Here is a 21,352-nt window from a genome sequence, read left to right on the forward strand (position 1 = left end):
TTGCTCAGCCATAAAGAATAATGAAATTATGGCATTTGCTAATAAATAGATGAAACTGGAGACTATCATGCTAAGAGAAATAAGCCAATCCCTCCAAAACTAAAAGCTAAATGTTCTTTCTGATATGCAGATGCTAACTCACAAGAGGCCGGGGGTGGGGGTGCGGTGTCATGGAGAATAGAAGTTCACTGGATTAGACAAAGGTGAAAGAAGGGAAGGGAAGGGGGATGGGAATAGAAAAGACAGTAGAATGAATCAGACATAACTTTCCTATGTTCATATATAAATACACGACGTGTTAACTCCACGTCATGTACAACTACAAAAATGGGAAGTTATACTCCATGTATGTATGATATGTCAAAATACGATCTACTGTCATGTATAACTAAAAAGAACAAATAAAAAGTTTTTAAAAAAAGAAAAGTTCTGACTCTGTAACCCATGATGGTTTCTTCTGGTCAGTAGCCTCTTCCTCGGGCCTTTCCCAAAAGTCATGTCATTAACATAAACTCGGTTGTGGATGAAAGGGGCTTGTAAAATGCACTTTTCACCTTTGTAGCTCTTATCATTTGGGAAATATCAAGGGTTTTTGGATCTCTGGCCAGAAATAGTAGACAAAGACCAAATAAAGTACTACCCAGTATTAGTTCATTTTCTATTGGTGCAACAAAAAAAACCTGAAGCTGTCTACTATGCAAAGGAAGGAGACTTATTACCTAAACAGTTTTGGAGGCTGAAAGTCCAGGACTGCAGGGGCCCATATGTTTGGCCTCTTGTGGGGCCCCATTGGCTGCATCACAACATGATGGAGAAATGAGAAGGAAAATAGGGGCAAGCAAAAGGAGCCAAGCATGTGGGGTGGACTCCATTTGTAACAACCTACTCTTGTGATAAATAACTAGGGTCCTTCAAGAACCATATGAATCTCTTCTGAGGGTGATGCCCTTGTTAGTCAGCTTTTCATCACTGGACAAAATATCTGAGAAAATCAAGTTAGAGGAGAAAATATTTATTTTGTCTTATAGTTTCAGATCACTGTCAGCCAACTCCATTGTTTTTGGGCCTTTGGTGAGGCAGAACATCATGACAGAAGGGCATGGCGTGGTGGAGAAAAGGTACTCACCTCATGGCAGCTGAGAAGCAGAGAACAAGGAAATGACTGAGGACGAGATGCACCTTTTCAGTGATCTAGTTCCCCTAATGATCTATTTCCTCCAACTAGTTCCCATTCCCTACAGTTTCTACCACCTCCAAATAAAGCCACTATGAACCCATCAATGGATTAACTCATTGATGAAGTTAGAGCCCTCTCCATCCAGTCACTTTCCAGGAGCCCCACTCTGAGCATTGTTGCACTGGGGACCAAACCTTCAACAAGTAGCCTTTGGGGGACATTTCAGAACCAAACCATAGCAGCCCCTTTTGACCTAATCACTTCCCACTAGGTCCCATCTCTTAAAGTTTCCACAAACACTGCCACAGAGATCCAAGCTTCAAGCCTATGAATCTTTGAGGGGCAAATCACATTCAAAACAGAGCCCCCTCCCTTACCCTCAGGATATCTTCTGAAACTCCCAGTGGATGCCTGAAACTACAGATAGTACTGAACCCTATATATACTATGCTTTTTCCTATCATACCTATGATAAAATTTAATTTACAAATTAGTCACAATAATAAAATAGCGGTTGACTACAGATAATCTAAACTATAAAAGCAAAATTGTGGGTACGGGGGAACTACTATACATATTTCTTATTATATAATAATACCACAAAATTGAAACTTTCTACTCCTTAAATGGTAATTCTCTATTTCCCCTTACTCCAAGACTTATGTCTATTTTATTTTTTTATATCACACTGTCTTGATTACTTTACTTTATAGAAGTCTTGAAATCAGCTTGAATTCTCCTAAATTTATTCTTTTCCAAAATTGCTTTATTCCTTTAATACTGGAATTTGTTCTGGAGTGCAGTTAACTTGGAATTAGATTGGTCCTTTTGAGGCTTGCTTTTAATCTTTTTCAGGGTGATTCCGGGAGAATTTTTCCACTACTAATGCATGATTTCTGAGGATTTTACTGATGTCCTCTGTATTACGAGGTCTTCCCACTTTGGCTGATGGGAACACAGATCTCCTCAGCCTATGTGAGTTCTGAGGATTATTCTACTCCTTTCTTGGACCACATTTGGAAGCTAAAAACTTGAGGGGCCTCTTTTCCAGAGGCCTGGAACATGTTCTCCTCTGTGCATCATCTTCTTCTTTGGTACTATGTCCTGCAAATTCTGCTCATTTTGCTTTTGTTCCTGTAACTCCCTCTTGGTCTTAAGCAGATATTCTTTGAAAATTCCATAATCTTTTTTTTTTCCTTTGGTGGTTCTGGGTATTGAACTCAGGGGTGTTTTACCACTGAACTACATCCCCACCCCTTTTCATTTTTTATTTTGAAGCAAAATCTCACTGAGTTGTAGAGGCTGTTCTTGAACTTGCAGTCTTTTTGCCTCAGCCTCCTGAGTCACTGGGATTACAGGTATGCACCACCATGTCCAGCTAAATTCCATAATCTTTAAAACCCTTTCTCATAGATAGATATTTACCATGGAATCAATTAGAAGCTATATGGAAATAATGTTGTCCATCTTCCTCTCCTCTTGCATTTCTGTACAATAAGATTGGCCTCTAGGATTGGCCAAAAGGCACATACATTTAATATTTTGAAATATCAACAACTGTGAGCAGTCTTTTCACTTAATTGCAAGCTAAAAGGTTAATTTTCTATAGTTCTGTGGATGCTGACAGAAGAAATGAAATGCCTGGGTTAGAAATTGAAGAACTTTTGACTTATATTGAAACAATAGCCAGTATGTTGGCATACTTACAAAGGATTTTTTCTTAAAATTTTATTTCATTTTAATGTTTTTTGAAACAGGATCTTGCTTTGTTTCCCAGGCTGGCCTCCAACTCCTAGGCTCAGGAGATCTTCCTGTTTCAGCCTGGGGCTACAGCCATATACTATAGGACCTGGCTTTTTACAGGGTTCTTGAGGCTTCAATTCCTGTAGTGTTACATGCAGGGCTGGATGACCCCTGCATTTGCAATGGGTAAAGGCTCAAAACAAGCAGGGCATGGTGACACATGCCTGTAATCCCAGCACTTTGGAGGTTGAAACAGGAGGATTGCGAGTTCAAAGCCAGCCTCAGCAAAAGTGAGGCACTAAGCAACTCAGTGAAACCCTGTCTTAAATAAAAAATACAAAAAAATAGGGTTGAGAATGTGGCTCAGTGGTCAAGTGCCCCTGAGTTCAATCCCTGGTACTGCCCCCTCAAATAAAAGGCTCAAAAATTTTTGTAGTTTATTTGTTTTTCTAATTTTTTTGAGATGGTGTTTTGCCATACTGGCCTCAAACTCAAGTAGCTGATACATGTAGGCATGACTAGGCCCCTGAGGGCCCAGTGCTTTTTGAGCAAACAACAAACTTTAGAGTGAGCAGCAACCCCACCCCCAGTAGTGAGCAGTCACAGGGTACTCACTGTGTGCATAGCTACAGAAACTGCTCAGCATCAGAAGATGGAAGCCTTAGAGTCTGGTACAACTCAATCAGAACACCAGAGATGCCCAAGGACAGTAGCTGCAAGTTTTCCCAACAATACACTATGACAATTCCTCTAGAAAGACTATGCCAATTTAAGCCTGCCTTAAATTTTGTGAAAGAATTGTAGCTCTGAAATACTTCATTGTCATTCGAAAAGGGGTCTGAGAGAAGAAGAGGATCTCAACTCAATCCTGTTTTTTGGCTTATGCCACAGAAAGGAATTTTAGGATGTGTTAGAAGAGACACAAACACAGGTTTATTTAAGAAAGCAAAGATATTTATTTAGGAAAGCAAACAATAAAGCAGAAAACACAAAGAGAGAGGTGTGTCACTCAATAGTGAGAAATGCTTTGAGTGAAATGCACTTTTGGGGTCTTGGCTCTTCCTTTAAAGAAAATTTATAAGTAGCCAATGTGGGAAATGTGTGTTGAGTTGACCTCAGTCTAGTGAGCTTAGTTTACTTTTTGGTACCGGGGATTGAACCCAAGGGTGCTTAACCACTGGGCCACATCCCTAGCTTCCCCCACCCCCTTTTAAATTTTTTATTTTGAGACAGGGTCTCACTAGGTTGCTTAAAGCCTCACTAAGTTGCCAAGGCTGGCTTACCAACCTGTGATTCTCCTGACCCAGCCTCTTGAGGATTAGAGGCCTATGCCACTAGGCCTGGCAGTAAGCTTAATTTTCTTAAAAAGCACAGGGTGAATCATAGTGGTCTGGTTTTTCAGCATCTCTTGGTTGATGTCATCCAGTCAATACACAATGTTTGGAATATACCCAAATCATAACTCTCTAACTATATTTTCTCTTTGCTTTATTTAGTCTAAAGAAAATATGCTATATAAACTAGTAATTTATGTAGGCATTAATCATCTGGATTCACAATACTCTAAGAGTCAAAGACTTTTTATGAATTCAGGCTTGGGGAAAAACAGGCTTGGGGAGTAAAGGTGAGGATGTACTTGGAGCTTAGATTTACAATTATAATTTTGTTTACCTTCCCTGTCTCTTTTCTACCTATCCTTTAGCCAGTTTCATGGGTGAAAGAGACTTATTGTTGTTGTGTCACTTTTCATTTTTGTTTAATGAAGTTGAATATCTTTTCATATGTTTATTGAAAGTTTGTGAGATTGTTCTTTAAAACCTAATCTCTCTGAGACTTCTATTTCCGTGTTTTCACTTGGGGAAAACAAACTGAAGAAAGACCTCCATTCATCATCTGAACCTGTCAGTGTTGGTCACATTTCCAGCTAGAGTGCTGCCTAATCATTTTTCAACTGGAGGGCCGTGGCATTTCCCCTTTCACTTGTGCTGTGTGGACACAAACTTTTGTCATGCAACGTAAGATGCCCTTTCCTTCATCTGTGCCCGGCTCCAAAAAGAGCCAGGCTTCAGGGCATTAAGAGAGTTCCCTTTTCTTACACATAAACCAAGTTGGCCTCTGGAAGGAGGAAGTGCATTTCATAGTCGCCAGTGCACAATATAAGGAATTCAAATATGTCCTCCCGTTTCGCAGAGTAACGTATCAGGAGTTTCCCTTTTCTGCTCTCCCAAAGTTCTGGAGCCTCAGAACTTGGAAGCAGAATGAATCACTGGTGTAAACCCAGTGTGTATGTACTGAAAAGGTGGCTACTATCCTCAAATGGGAAATACTCGTGAATGTTTCTTTAGGATGCTTTAGTGGTCTAGTCATGTGCCAGCCTGGCAGTCTCTTTCCGTGGACACTGGTTTGTTTCACCGTGCACACTTAGAAACTACAAAATAAACGAATTACTCGCATCAGAAGAGTCTGCTCTTTTCGCTTTCGGTCCTGCGTTCTTGCGTGTTCCTTGGTAATTCCAAGAAATATCCATTTAATAAATGGTGCTCATAACGTAAACGCTCCGTCAGCAGCGCCCTGGGGCGCTAGGGAGAGGGCTGTGTAGCCCAGTGGGGGCCACCGCACTGCCGGCCCCGCCCGCAGCCTCGGTGCCACCCCACCAGCGCGTGCGCAGCCAATGGGCGCGGGGCACGCCTCCAACCCCACGGCGCCGGGACCTGCCACCGAGCTCCGCGCAGGACAGCCCCGCCCGTGATTTGGTCTTCGCGCTCGCTGTGACCGTCCCTGGCCCAGTTAGGCTCTTGGCCATGGCGTCTTCAGCGGCCGGCGGGGTGGTGATTGTTGGCAGGTAAAGGGTTCCGAAGTGTCGTGCCATTAACGATGGAGCCTGGGGAGGCGCTGGGGACGCGCTATCCCGCGTTTGGGCCCACGCGTAGCGTCCATCCGGGTGGGCACCCTCCCTGCGAACGGTTGGGTGCGCCAACTTCCCGCCCTCCAAGGGGCTCTTGTTTCTCTTCACGGAGCTGACCAGGCTGGGAAAGCGTCTGGGTCAGCGGCGGTGTCAGGTAGAAGCACCCTGTAGAGTGTTAATGTGAAACTTGGTGCTGATTGACCTGAAGGGTCCGAAAGCTGACGGAGCAGGCTGCGATTGCAGTGCAGTTCCTGGGATCCACCAAATGATGCCGGGCCTATCTTAGCTAGTCCAATAGGCGCGCAAGGCATTGAGCATAAGGAAAATAAATTTTGGCAATAATCCTGCGATAACTGTATTGTTATTCACAGTTTTTGAATGAGAAAACGGAAATGAAGCAATTTGCCCAAGGTCATAGTAAAAGATGAGAGTAGCCCAGAAAGGAGGGTTCAGGTGCATGCTAGTCAAGGCTGCCTGTAGGGTGCATTCCTGTCTGCTAGGAGGTAATTGGAAGCCCGAACAGCGAATGCACCTGAACACACCTGGCGCATGGATTGGCGTTTCTGAGGGTGAAGGCCTCATCGGTTTAACAAATAGATTTCTGGTGTGTGCTCCCATGCCCACTTTCTTTTCTTTTTTACGTTAAGAAGGGGAGGCATATTATATATAACTTTCCATTGGCTAGCTTTCCTTAGCAAGTCTATAAACGTGAAAATACAAATCACATTTGTAATCAAATGTTCTAGTAGTTGTTTTAAAGTAAAAAGTAATAGATAAAACTAGATGCATGCTTATGATCCTAGCTACTTGGGAGGTTGGGGTGAGGGGAGGATTGCTTGAGTTTAGGAATTCAAGGGTAGTTTGGGCAACATAGCAAGACCCTATCTCAAAAAAAAAAATGAAAAATTTTATAGCACGTTTTATTTAACATAGTATCTTTAAAGTGTTATTATTTAAACAAGTATTAAATTTTATAAATGAAATAGTTTACTTTTTTAACATTGTTTTCAAAATCCAGCATATATTTAATACTTTCAGTGCATATGTTTTAGTCAGCTTTTTTTTTTTTGTTTTTTGTTTAAGCCACTGTGACGGAAACGCCTAACAGGAACAATTTTAGAAGAAGAAAAGTTTATATATGGTTTTAGAGCTCTCATCCATATACAACCAGCTCCATTGCTCTAGCCCCACATGAGGCAGAACATCATAGTGGAAAGGTATAGTGGAGGAAAGCAGCTCAGAACATGGTAATCAGGAAGAAGAGAGAGCTCTCACTCACCAGAGACAAAATTTAAATCCCAAAGGCCTGCATGCCCCAATGACCAACCTACCCTACCTGCCTACAGTTACTACCCTGTTAATCCCTATTAATGGATTAATGCACTGACAAGGTTAAAGCTTTCATAACCCAATCATTTCACCTGTAAACTTTCTTCATTGTCTCACACATAAGCTTTGGGGCCACTTCATACCTAAAAACCATACAGATGGAGCTTAACATTCCCTATGACTAATGGCAATCACACTAGACAAGGTTGGTTTAAGCAATGATAGAATCTTTATTAAGAAAGCAGATATTAAAAAACTTTCTTCTCCCCTCATTTTGTGAAGACTCCTTTAAAAAGTACTTATAGGGCAGGTAGCCTGAGTGGCAAAGTACTTGCCTAGCAGGCATGAGGCCCAGGGTTCTGTTAGGGTAGCTTGCACAAATATCCAGGAGAGACATACCTCTGAGTCAAGCAAAAGTTCCTTGACAGAGAATATCAGCAAGGCTGCCCTTCTGCAAGGTGCAGCAGTCTGCTGAAAAAACTTCTTAACTATATAGTCATGCACAATGAAGTAGTTAAAAAAATAACCCATCTGGTCCTGTGATTGTTACTTGGTGTCTTTGTTGTGGTTTAGGTAGTTAGGGACTCTTTGGGGCTGAATGAGAAGGTCAGGCTTGGGTGGGCTTTTCAAAATGGAGTTACTTTGGCCTAAGGACCTAACAGCTTCTATGCCTAGCACTGCAAAACAAAAAACTTCTAATTATTTTCAAAATGCAGGTCAAGCTGTGAGAGGAGGTTTGCTTAATGAGACCAAACTGTGGAAAGTCTTTGACCTTTAGCTGTTGTAGGCCAATCAAGGGTCTCCACTTTTCTAACTTTGTGTAGCCTGAGGCTTACTTCATCCCCTTGCCTGACACCTCCTGTTTCCTTTGATACTTTCACCATGTGGCTGACCTGGGATGTAAGAGAACCTAGTACAGAGAGTGGTCTGGTGCCACGGGGTGAAGGCTTTTACAGCTTGAGATGAGGTGGGCCATTTTGTGGGGTTGCATTGTTTTCTCAAATGAAAAAGTGGAAAGAAAGATACTTTTATTTTAGAAAATATCCTGATGGATCACATCATACATATATGCATAATACAAAAATGCTAAATATATAACTCAATGAATTATCACAGAGTGAATATACTGCTGAAACCCCCATGGTGAAAATGTTCTTCAGTCTGAAGTTAGACTCTGTTAAGGATTTCTTTTGTGGTTAAATAATTTATGATAATAGTGACAGGAAAGAAAAGTCTTTAAAGGTGATTACTGGTCAGTTGGAAACAAGCATGAATGTTCATTGGGCTATAGACATCCCTTCGTATCCATGGGAGATTGTTCCAAGGTTCCTGAGGATGACGATACCAAATCTGCTCATGTTCAAGTCCTTTATATAAAATAGTGTTGGATTTACATAGAACCTATACAACCTTCCTGTACAGATAACTTATAATACTTGATACAATATAAATGCTATGTAAATAGTTGTTATTGATTGAGGACACAACTCAATCATAGAGTATTTGTCTAACATGCTCAGAGCTTCAGGTTAGATCCCCAGCACCCCAAGAAAAGAATAAAAAGTTGTTGTATTGTTTAGAAAATAACAGTAAGAAAAAAAAGTCTGTACATGTTCAATATTGATGCAATTTTTTCCCTGAATATTTCAGTCCATAGGTATGGATGGCTGACTGTGTATTCTTGCTGTCCAAGTTGGTAGCCACTATCACATTTTGATAGTGAGTACTTGAACTTGTCTAGCTTTAGTACTGCTGATTTCCTGAGTTTTAACATTTATTTGACTTTAATTAATTCTAATTTAAATAGCTACATGTGGCTAGAGTATACTGTATTTATCAGTACATGTCTAGAATCCTGAGAGTGTCACTAAGAATTCACATGTATATAATATGCACATTTTATTTCATATTATAGAAGAATATGAAGTAAATGAGATATAATATCCTATTCCTTTATCCAGAGCTCCAGTGAAAGTGATTTTAATTGTGTGTGCAACAAATGGCTTCACATAAGATACTTTGTAATAAGATGGTGACCTTCTCTGTGACCCCTTTAATGTACTTGAGGCTTAGCTCAAGTGAGTATTGTGTGAGAGCTTTGAAGCTTGGCCAGCACTTCTGTGGCATTAGAGGATTTTCAAGTCTATACAAGGCATGCCAGGGTCTTCCTTTCACCAGTTTGGGCCAGTTCTAACAGAAGCTGTTAGTCTCTGCTATGAGACATCTCCTATGTTCACAGTGGCCACTGTATAGATGGGAGATGGAGTGGGGAGAATACTTCTGGATCCTACCCTAAGACTGCTCTTGAAGGCTCCCTGCCACCAAACTGCTTTCAGGTTTGAGACAAGCTTGCCCTCCCCTCTCTGCTCTCATGTGTTCCATCTGTTGGAGTGCTAATAACTTAGTCTGCTACTGTTTCATGGATGCTGGCTGAGGACATCAGTCTTCCGGATCAGTGACAAAGGACTTCACTAATCATGGTGTAGCAGGTGGCATGAGTATCATATAGACATACTTTATTGTGCTTTGCTTTATTGTTCTTCACAGATATTGTTTTAGCAATAAAATATCTTTTAATTAAGGGATATACATTGGTTTTTTTTTTTTTAGACACAATGTAAGACTGCAGTAAACACAACCTCTTTTTTGTGTCTGGTGGTGGGGATTTAACCAAGGGCCTTGAGCATTTTAGGCAAGTGCTCTACCACTGAGCCACATCTTCCTAAACATAACTTTGAAATGGGAAATTCATGTGACTTGCTTTATTGTGAAATTAGCTTATTTGTGGTGGTCTGGAACTGAACCTATAATATCTCTGAAGTATCCCTATATTTTCATTGGTTTCCCATCTCTTAGAGTCACATAGGGGTGCATGAAGGGCCTGTGTGGATTTCAAGAGAATACTGAGTTTAGGGACACCTACATTTTTATAGTAAGCAATAAACAATTCTGCTCTTTGTCCTCTCTCAAGGTTTCTTGCTACATATATAACTCTAAGAAGTAGTCCTGGTGAAGAATGGCCAGAGCCTTGTAGTCTTAGCATACCCAGCAAGACATGTAAGAGCTCATGGAAGAAGTCTTCCAATACAGAATCCTTGGCTCTGTCTACACATCCTCTTGACACCTCTGAAATGGAGGCTATATTGCTGCTACTGCATTTATTAGATTAGGACCTGATGCCTGCTTCACATTTTCAGGAGCTTTCAATTTAGAGAAACCCTAGAGAACTTTTTTGATTTGTCTTTGAATTGTCTGAGGAGTACTCAGGACAGCTTGTGGATAAAATGCAACTTGATTTTGATATTATAAGTAGAATTTGAAAATTTCAGGATTGGGGGCTGGGGATGTGGCTCAAGCGGTAGCGCGCTCGCCTGGCATGCGTGCGGCCCCGGTTCGATCCTCAGCACCACATACAAACAAAGATGTTGTGTCTGCCGAAAACTGAAAAATGAATATTAAAAATTAAAAAAAATAAAGTTAAAAAAAAAGAAAATTTCAGGATTGGAAGAGAGATGGGGCCCAATCCACACATCCAATGAACATTTGATGTCATTGTCTCTGCCCGTGATTATCCTGCTTCTGTTTGGGTACCTTTAGTTTCAAGGATTTTTCTGTCTCAATGTTTGATTACAGGGACTGCCTTTTCCTGGCCAACAGCAAGCATCAGTATAAGACTCAAGCAATGGAAATAGGTGCAGTAACCCCAAATCAGCCTTGTGCTTCCTCAAGCTTATCAGTTTCCCTTACCCAGAGGATCAGACCCTTCAACATGCAAATATATAGTTTTTCTTCTAAATTGATCCCATTTTTTCCCCCTGGTTACCACCACATTTTCTGTCTAAACTTAGTAAAATGATCTGTATTCTGTCTCCAGTTTCTTTCTTCCCATTATCTATCTCTTGACTTTGTATTATGGAAAAATTTCAAACCATATTTAAGTTGAGAGAATAATATAGTGAACCCTTATGTACCTGTACCCTGCCCCCAACATCAACAGTTACTAACACAGAGGTAATCTAGTTTCTTTTATACTCTCCTCTTTGGATTATTTTGAACAAATTCCAGACATATCATTTCATCTATGACTGTATCAGCATGTATATCTAAAGGATACAGACTCTTTTACAAATACATAATAGCAATGCTATCATCATAGGCAAAATATTAACAGAATTCCTTAACATCTTTAAGCATTTCCTCTGCATTCAAAATTTCCCTTATTATCTTTTAACACCTAGTTTGATTGATTCAGATGCCAAATAAGGCCCACATGTTATATTTGATGCTATTGTTTATTGATGCTTCCAAGCTATAGATTTCTCAGCCCTTTTTTAAATATTTATTTTTTAGTTATAGCTGGACAAAATTTCTTTATTTTTATGTGGTGCTGAGGTTTGAACCCAGTGCCTCACGCATGCTAGACGAGCATGCTAGGCGAGTGCTCTACCTCTGAGCCACAACCACAGCCCCATCTCATCCCTCTTTTTTAAAAACAAGTTTATTGAAGTTTATTTGTTGAAGAACATGAATCATTTGTCCTGTATAATCTTCCATGTAGGATGTGAAAAGTAAAAGAATTGAGGATGATGCTAAGTTATTTTTGGAGAGCAAGAAAGGATGAAGGTGTCATTAATTCTATAGGAAAAGATTTTAAGAGTGATAATCAGGAGTTCAATATAGGGTATTTTAATTGTGAGATGTTAAACAAATAGATCAAGCAAAACAACAGAGTAAAGTCTTTAGTTCAGGGCCAACGTCTGGGCTGGAACAAGAATGTGGGGTATTTAGTAGTGCAAGACGTGAGATCTCTAAGAAACAGAGACTTAGGATACTCCAACTTTAATGGGGAAAGATAACCCAGTGAGATTTTGTTGAATGTGTCCCTAGAGTGTTATTTACCATGTTCCTTTATCTTTCATTCTTGAGACTGGAGTTAGATCCAGGGGTTCATTTTATCCTACACCCACCTAAGGCAGGCTTTCCTTGCCATCAGGTCACAAAAAGTTCTCTTATCATGGTTCCTCACTCCCATTCATCCTGCTAAACCCAATAGCCAATTCTCAGTCCAAATTCTACTTGATTACTGGGTTTTGACCCAGATGGACAATCTCTTCTCCTTGAGGCTCTCTTCATTTCCTAACCCTCTCATCTGGTTATCTGTCCCCATTAAGTTGGAATGTCCTAAGTCTCCATTCCTTAGAGATCTCACATATCACACATGACTAAATACCCCACATTCATGTTCCAGCCCAGATACTGGCCCTGAACTGAGGACTTTATCCAGTTGTTTTGCTTGATCTATTTGTTAGACATCTCACAATTAAAACACCCTATATTGAACTCCTGAATGTCTCCTAAAATCTTCTCCTATAGAATTAATGACATCTTCATCCTTTCTTGCTCTCCAAAAATAACTTGGCATCATCCTCAATTCTTTCACTTTTCATACCCTACATGGAACCCACTAGCAATTCTCTTTGGCTATACCTTGAATATATTATATATTAAAAACTCAGCTAACCACCAATCATCCCTTCTGTTTCTATCTTCTTCCAACCTACCGTCATATCCTGCAGCAAGCTCTGGACTCTGAACTGGTCTTTTTATTTCCATCTTTGCCTTTCTTCAGTACATATGCTGCTTGACTTACAATGGGGTCACAATCCAATGAACCATCATAAGGTGAAAATATCAGAAGTGTAAAATACACTTACTACTTCCAGCCTACTAAACCTCATAACTTAGCAGCACAGCACTGTAGACTGTTGGTTGTTTCCCCCTTGTGATCATGGGACTGATTGGTAATTGCTGCCACCCAACGTCATGAAAGAGGTTTGGACTTTATAGCACTAGCCTGGGAAGAGATCCAAATTCAGACTTCCAAGTTTGATTTCAACTGAATGCCTTTTGCTTTTGTACCATCACAAAGTCAAGCCATCATAAGTTAGGCACTATGTATTTTTAAGAAAACAACTAGAAAGTTCCTTTTAAAACTTAAATCAATTCATGTCTTTCATATAAAACATTCTGTTAGATACTCATCTCATACATATGAGTAAATATCTAAATCCCTCTGTGGTCTCTGAGACACTATGTATGTAACCAGTTCACCTTCCCTTCCAACCTTTGGACTTCATCCCTTACCCACCCTCTCCTTCCACCTCCACTGAAGCTGCCCATCAGACTTACAGTCATTCTCTCCCTGCCAAGGACACTTTTCTTACAGATATACTCATGGCTTGGCCCTTTACCTTCTTCAACTCTGCTAAAATATTACCTTGCCAGTGAGTCATTCCCTGGTAGTGCTTATAAAATTTCTCTGCCTCCCAGTTTCTACTTCCTACTTTTAGTCCCTCTTGTCATTTTCTTTTTTTTCCTTAGAACTTTTACTTATTTACAATAAACTAGGCTTATAGCCCACTCTAAGCTCCTGGCATCAGGCTATAGAATAGTGCCTGACACATAGTAGGCACTCTTTACCTACCTCCGGAGTAAATCACTGTTGCCTTCATCTTCATTCCATGGGAAGAGCTTGCTGACCATTATCTAGTGTTTGTCATTAAGGCATGTCAGCGTTTTTGTTGTCAACAACTAACATTTATCAAGCTGTACAATGTGCCAGGAATACAAAGGTGAGCAAGATAGTTCCCAGTGCATAGAGCTTACCTTATTGAACGAACAAAAAAACAAGTTCATATTGTGGACAAGTGTTGCTTTGCCCCCACTTCCCTGTACAAAACTTACTGTGTTTTTTTCTCATGCACTTAGAAATCCTTTATGAAATATCTAACAGTTCACAACAAAAAAGAGGAGTGTTCAATATCTCAGACCTGGAGATGGAAGTGAGATCTTGCACTGGTCATTTTCTCCCTGTATCTTCATTCAGTCCTACATATGCCTATACATGTTCTGCTTCATCCAGCTTCCCTACATTAATATGGTACAATGTGTTACAATTAACGAACTATTACATTGTCACCCGCTAATAGTGTTTATTAATAGTTAATTAAAAGTAATATCCTTTTAAATTCCGATCTCCATAGTTTTTACCTGATGTCCTTTTTCTGTTCCAGGATGCCAAATCACATTTACAGTTTTCTCTCTATATCCTTGAGTTCCATATCTGTTGATTTAACCAACCATGGATTGATAATATTTGCAAAAAAAAATTGTGCCTACACTGAACATGTAACAATAACATTCCTTGTCATTGTTTTCTAAACAATATAGTATAACAACTATTTACATAGTATTCACATTGTGTTAAGTATTATAAGTCATCTAGAGATGATTCCTGAATATGCACATAGATTATATGCAAATACTATTCCATTTTTTGTAAGGAATTTGAGCATTCTCTGAGCTGGCAGAAGGGGGTCCTAGAACCTCTCTCTCATTCATACCAAGTGACTGCTGTACTTGTCATTTCTCTTTTGACTCCTCTGTGACATTTCCTTAGACTTTCCTTGCTTTTGATGACCTTGACAGTTTTGAGGAATACTAGTCATGTAGTTGTCGAATGTCCCTCTGTTGAGATTTGCCTAATGTTCTTCTCATGACTAAGCTGGGGTTGTGGTAGGAAGACCACAGAAGTAAATTTCCATTCTCATCACATATCAAGGTATCACGACATACTTTCATTATGATTCATTGCTGTTGATATTAACCTTGACCACCTGGCTGAGCTAGTGGTTCAGTTTCTTCGACGGCTAAGTTATTCTTTTGTTTCCTCTTTCCACACTGTACTCTTGGGAAAGAAGTTGCTTTGCATAGGGTGGAAAATGATGTTCCATTTCTCTGAGGACAGTGTAGCTAAATAAATTATTTGGAATTCTTCCACAAGGGAAATGTGACTTTTCCAACATTTATTTATTCATTCAAACATTTATTTTTATCAGTATGAACTTTTGAATATGTATTCTATAGTTTGTATTATAATAAAAAAAAACTGGCTCAATTTGTTCCAGTTTTAGCCATTGGGCACACTTCTAGTGGTTTCTTGTATCCCTTTGATGTATCTTATCAATGTAGATTTTTTTTTTGTTTTTGTTTTTTAACATTTACTTGCTGGTACTACAGATTGCTCCAGGCTTATCTTATATGGCTCAGCTCTAGAATTTGTCATTTCTCCAAGGAGTACTGCTTTCTTTTATGGGAGAATAGTATTAGAAATCAAGAATTGGACTCTAGATGTGTTCTGTACATTTGTCTTTAACCCTTTAAACAATCCCATATGTGCTCTTTATAATTCTTTTGTCTTTTTATTTTCCAATAAGTCTGAAGCAGTGGGTGAAGAGTAGGGGTTAAGTGTAAGGACTCAAGAGACCTCTTGGCTTCATCTCTTAGCTCCAGCATGGATAGCCTGTGTGGAAGTAATTCTTCTGTGCCTCAGAGGAAATAATGATAGTACATACATTGTAAGGTGTTATAAAGACTAAGAGAGGTAAGACCTGAGTTTTTAATGGTGCCAGCACCTAATCCATGCTCATGCTGTTGTGGTGGCAGTTAATTATTTGAAGAGGACAGCAAATACACTCAAAAATCTTTCTATATTTATGGGAGATTGATTCTAGGACCCCCATGGTAACAAAATCTGCAGATGTTCAAGTTGTTTTTATACAATGGTATAATACTTACATAAAACCTCAATGAATTTAAATGCCTAGTAAAATGTAATGTAACTTGTGGTTGTACTGCATTGTTTAGAGAATAATGAGAAGAAAAATGTCTACACATGTTTAGTACAGATGTAGTTTTCTTTTTTTTTTTTCCCCTAAGTATTTTTAATCCATGGTTGGTTGAATCCTCAGATGTAGAACCCAGGGATACAAGGGCTGGCTGTACTATCTCTCTTGTTCAAGTTAGGTGACTTGCCTAAGACGGTGGTCAAATGGGGGTTCAACTAAGGACCTTTTGCCTCATGTCACCCTGCTACCTCCCGACTGTAATTTTTTGTTTCAGTGCACGAGCACATGATGAATACTCCACATACCGCCACATTCCCTGTGGAATACTGATCTTGGCACTTGTGTTGGGGACTCAGGAGTTCCTGGGTAGAAACAGATAACATTTTAAACAAATACAGTTATCAAGATGTGCACTTTAAAGAGATTTATTAAATATTGTAGGAATGGGATACTGTATAATTTTGAAAAGTTTCTTCTGGATTAAGAATGAAAAGACATTCAGTTATTAAATTAATTTGAATCATTTCTTAATTTTCTCTCCCTGTAGTGGACTCATTGGACGAAGCTGGGCTATGTTGTTTGCCAGTGGAGGCTTCAAGGTGAAACTCTATGATATTGAGCAAGAACAGATAACAAATGCCCTGGAAAACATCAGGTAGGCTAGCTGACGCCTTCTGGGAGGAGTTGGAATGGTCCTGTTTCTTTTAATTGGTCTTGTTTATCAGATTCTCAAGGCTATAAATATCTGTGATTGTACATTTTCATTTGATACAGCTCTTGGAGTGCCTCTGAACCAATAGAGGTCAGGTGTAAGGTGGCTAGAATGTGAATTTAGACTGGAAAGGAGACTTCCATTGTTAGGAAAAGCCCATTCAGATTGAAAAGATTTAAGAGGGGGGAAAAGAGGAGCTGAGTGTAAATGTCAGGACTTAATCCCAATTGAGTTGGGGACTTCCTTACTATGTCACACAGGGGTAGAGAGCTGGGACTTTTTCTTGTTCCCTCTGTAGGATAAGCCAGTGTCCAGCAGGTGATAGTCAGAGCTTCATGGGCATTACCTTTTAGGAACAGAGGTTCTAAGCATTGTTTTGACCTATTGATCTAATAATGGTGGTAGGCCCCAGATGAAAACATCCTGAATTTTAATTAGGGTTTAGAACTCATGTGAGAGGACAGAACTGTAGTCACTCTTGTGGGTGTTAGTAATTGTGACAACTGTACTAGTTAAAGGCATGAGAGTGGATGAACTTACCAAAAACTGAGGACTGAGTTTGAGGAGTGGAAGTCACAGTGGGCAGAAGAAGTATAGGAACCAAAGACAAAGGCCAAGAATAAGGGAGGTCAAAGATATAGGAACCAAACTAATGCCCTGGTCTGTCTGACTTCAAAGACATGTTAAGCATCTTCAACATCCATTTATACCATATGCTTTATAGAGATTCTTCAAACAATACTTTTAATATAATATTTGGCACATGCAAAAGAATAGATCATGTATATAAGTTTAGGAAGAAGAATAATGAAATAATTATCCATGACCCTCCACCCAACTTAAAATTTAGAACATTACCAATACTTGTATGTACCTTTTGGATCTCATCCCCCTGACCTCCTATCAGAGGTAAAAAATATTATTTATTTGTATTTACCATTTTCGTTGTCCTAAAAACACTTATATACATGTCCCTCAATAACATACTGTTTAGTTTTGCTTTCTTTTGTGTTTTATATATGAATATTGCTGAGATCCACCCAAGTTTTTGCTTATAGCTCTAGTGCATGTATTTTTACTGCTATACCATATTCTGTTGTGTGAATTTTCTATAAATTATTTATCTGTTATCCTCTTGGAATATTATAGCTTTTCCCAGTTTAAGCTATTGTAAATAATGTTAACAACTATTAATATTCTTATATTTTTGTATATTCTATGTTTCTTATTATTTTTCTTGTATATTCTGTGTTTCCTAATGTATAAGTGCAGGAGTTTCTATAAGTACATACCTAGCAGGGAGACCACTGGGTCTGTTTTACCTGAAGGAGTTCTGATAGCCTAGATATTGGACCATCTCTTTCTACCTTCATTTTTTTAAATGTTATAGTAGTATCTTTATTGACTTGGAAAGACATTTATGCTGTATCTTTTTTTGGGGGGGGATATGAGTTCTTATTTTTCCACTTGTACAGATTGCAGTATCACATTGGTTTTACAGCCACATTTATACATACAGCCATACTAGTGTCTACCTTCATTTCTAAAAACTTTTATTTCACGTTTTCTCTCTCCCTATGTTTTCAGAATACATTCTGGATATGTTCTTTAGATTTTTCTTCATTTCATCAATTCTCTTTATAGTTGTGTTTAATCTGTTGTTTAGACCATCTACTGAGTTTATTTGAATAATTTAGTTTTTCATTTTTAAAGTTTGCCTTGCCTCTTCTGTAGATATATCAGTCTCAAATGGCTTGCTTATTTTTTGTGGTTCCATTTCTCAAATCATCAACTATTTAATACATAATTGCTTTGTACAATGTATCTCATAATTCCAGTTCCTGAGAGTGTCTTAGATTCATCAGAATCAGATCCTGAGATGCAGATTCCTGGGCAAGTGATTTATTAAGGTGGAGCTCCCAGGATAAAGCAGTAAGGGAGGAGTGAAGATAAGATAAAGAAGAGATAGAAACCAATTAAGGTTGTGATTTCAGAAGTCTGGGGCTCAACACAATCCCCTGGGAGTTCTAGAGTGTGGAGTGAACTGTAAAGTTTGTCCTCACTCAAGGCAAGGGAGCTGGACTTTCATAGTCCTGTATCAGACACTGACAATGGTCCTTCCTGGATGGATATAAACTCCCAGGCATTTCTAGTCCTTTGATCTGGAACCAGGGAGTTCTCTAAGGAAGGCTGTTAGGTATGAACCTTTAGCAACAAAGAACTCCAAAGCTGGAGATAGACACCCAGTGTTCATGAGAGGAATCCAAAGAGTTCTGAATGGAACACCAATGGCCTTCACTATGGCAATTCACTGCTTTTAAATAAGTTTTCTTACTCACTTATTCATACTTTCATTCTTTAAAAATACTGGTTGATCACCTACTATGTGTGTGACACATTTAAGTACTGGGGATTAAACAATAAGCAAAATAGACTGAGATCTCATTGGCCTATAAGAACTCACATTCAGTGCGGGGGAAGAAAGGGAAAAGAAGTAGAAAATTCTCTGTGCTCCGTAAATTCATCTCCCGACACTTGTGGAGTATGATCTGTGGGTTTAGACAAATGTATACGGACATGTATCCACGACTGTAGTATCATAAAGAATAATTTTACTGCCCTAAATGTCCTCTGTGCTCTATTCTTCCCTTGCTCCCCTAATTCCTTGGCAACCACTAATCCTTTTAGGCTCCATAGTTTGACATTTTTCCAGAATGTCATATAGTTGGAATCATACAATGTGCGGTCCTTTCAGATTGATCCTATGACTTAGTAATATGCATTTAAGTTTCCTCCTTATCTTTTCATGGCTTGAATATAATTTATTTATTTTAGTGCTGAATAATATTGCATTGCCTGGGCATGCTACAGTTTTTCTGTTTATCTTCAGAAGAACATCTTGGTACTTTCAAGTTTGGGCAATTATGAATAAAGCTGCTGGAAATATTCATGTGCAGATTTTTTTGTTTGGGCATTTTTGTCAATTCCTTTAAGTAAACACTAAGGATTATAGTTGCTGGATTGAATGTAAGAATATATTTAGTTTTGTATGAACCATTATACTACCTTTCAAAGCGCCTATACCATTTTGCATTCCCATCAACAATGAATGAGAGTTCCTGTTGCTTTGCACTCTTGCCAGCATTTGGTGTTGCCATTGTTCTGAATTTTAGTCAGTCTACTACGTGTTACGGTGGTGTCTTATTTTAATTTGTTGATAACATACAATGTGGATCATCTTTTCATATGCTTTATTTGCCCTCTATGTTTCTTCTTTGAGATTGTGTGTGTGTGTGTGTGTGTGTGTGTGTGTGTGTGTGTGTGTGTTGAAGACTGAACCTAGGGCCTCACAGCATGCTAGACATATGCTCAACCACGGAAACCCCATTTTCAAGTTCTTTTATTTTTTTTTTAATTAAAAAATATTTTTGGCTCAAGGGAGGACCTTGACAATTTCTTTTATTTGCTGTGACTCCTGATGCATAACAATTATTCCTATATGGGATTAAGTGATTTTGTAGAAACCATTTCAGTGTTCCTGTTCTGCTAAAGAAGGCTTCAGAGTTTTTCAATACATTTTAAGCCACAATAAAAACAGGTGAAAGCCATATAATCCTGCTGTTGTAATTTAGAAGAAAACACCTCTTAAGACACCATTCACTAAATATAAACAAGAAACTGAAGGGGAATAGCTGGGTCAAATGGTGGCTCCATTCCCAGCTTTCCAAGAAATCTCCATACTGCTTTCCAAATTGGCTGCACCAATTTGCAGTCCCACCAGCAATGTACAAGTGTACCCTTTTCCCCACATCCTCGCCAGCACTTGTTGTTGTTTGACTTCATAATGGCTGCCAATCTAACTGGAGTGAGATGGTATCTTAGGGTGGTTTTGATTTGCATTTCTCTGACTGCTAGAGATGGTGAGCATTTTTTCATGTACTTGTTGATTGATTGTATGTCCTCTGAGAAGTGTCTGTTCAGGTCCTTGGCCCATTTGTTGATTGGGTTGTTTGTTCTCTTATTGTCTAATTTTTTGAGTTCTTTGTATACTCTGGATATTAGGGCTCTATCTGAAGTGTGAGGAGTAAAGATTTGTTCCCAGGATGTAGGCTCTCTATTTACCTCTCTTATTGTTTCTTTTGCTGAGAAAAAACTTTTTAGTTTGAGTAAGTCCCATTTGTTGATTCTAGTTATTAACTTTTGTACTATGGGTGTCCTATTGAGGAATTTGGAGCCCGACCCCACAGTATGTAGATCGTAGCCAACTTTTTCTTCTATCAGACGGCGTATCTCTGATTTGATATCAAGCTCCTTGATCCATTTTGAATTCACTTTTGTGCATGGCGAGAGAAAGGGATTCAGTTTCATTTTGTTGCATATGGATTTCCAGTTTTCCCAGCACCATTTGTTGAAGATGCTATCCTTCCTCCATTGCATGCTTTTAGCCCCTTTATCAAATATAAGATAGTTGTAGTTTTGTGGATTGGTTTCTGTGTCCTCTATTCTGTACCATTGGTCCACCCGCCTGTTTTGGTACCAGTACCATGCTGTTTTTGTTACTATTGCTCTGTAGTATAGTTTGAAGTCTGGTATCGCTATACCGCCTGATTCACACTTCCTGCTTAGCATTGTTTTTGCTATTCTGGGTCTTTTATTTTTCCATATGAATTTCATGATTGCTTTCTCTATTTCTACAAGAAATGCCGTTGGGATTTTGATTGGCATTGCATTAAACCTATAGAGAACTTTTGGTAATATCGCCATTTTGATGATGTTAGTTCTTCCTATCCATGAACCGG

The 21,352-nt window shown here is 39.1% G+C and overlaps 1 protein-coding gene across 1 annotated transcript in view; it reads left to right on the top strand.

Moving 5' to 3' along the window:
• Nucleotides 1–5,606: 5,606 nt before the first annotated feature.
• Cryl1 (crystallin lambda 1) overlaps nucleotides 5,607–21,352 on the top strand; it is a 142,267-nt gene continuing 126,521 nt past the window's right edge. Inside the window, exons 1-2 of the mRNA XM_027941585.2 lie at nucleotides 5,607–5,762; nucleotides 16,389–16,496. Coding sequence (XP_027797386.1) covers nucleotides 5,722–5,762; nucleotides 16,389–16,496 — 149 coding nt within the window. The 5' untranslated portion in view covers nucleotides 5,607–5,721. The remainder of the gene's footprint in view (nucleotides 5,763–16,388; nucleotides 16,497–21,352) is intronic.

This window comes from Marmota flaviventris, chromosome 4 (assembly GCF_047511675.1).
Source record: "Marmota flaviventris isolate mMarFla1 chromosome 4, mMarFla1.hap1, whole genome shotgun sequence".
Lineage (NCBI taxonomy): Eukaryota > Metazoa > Chordata > Mammalia > Rodentia > Sciuridae > Marmota > Marmota flaviventris.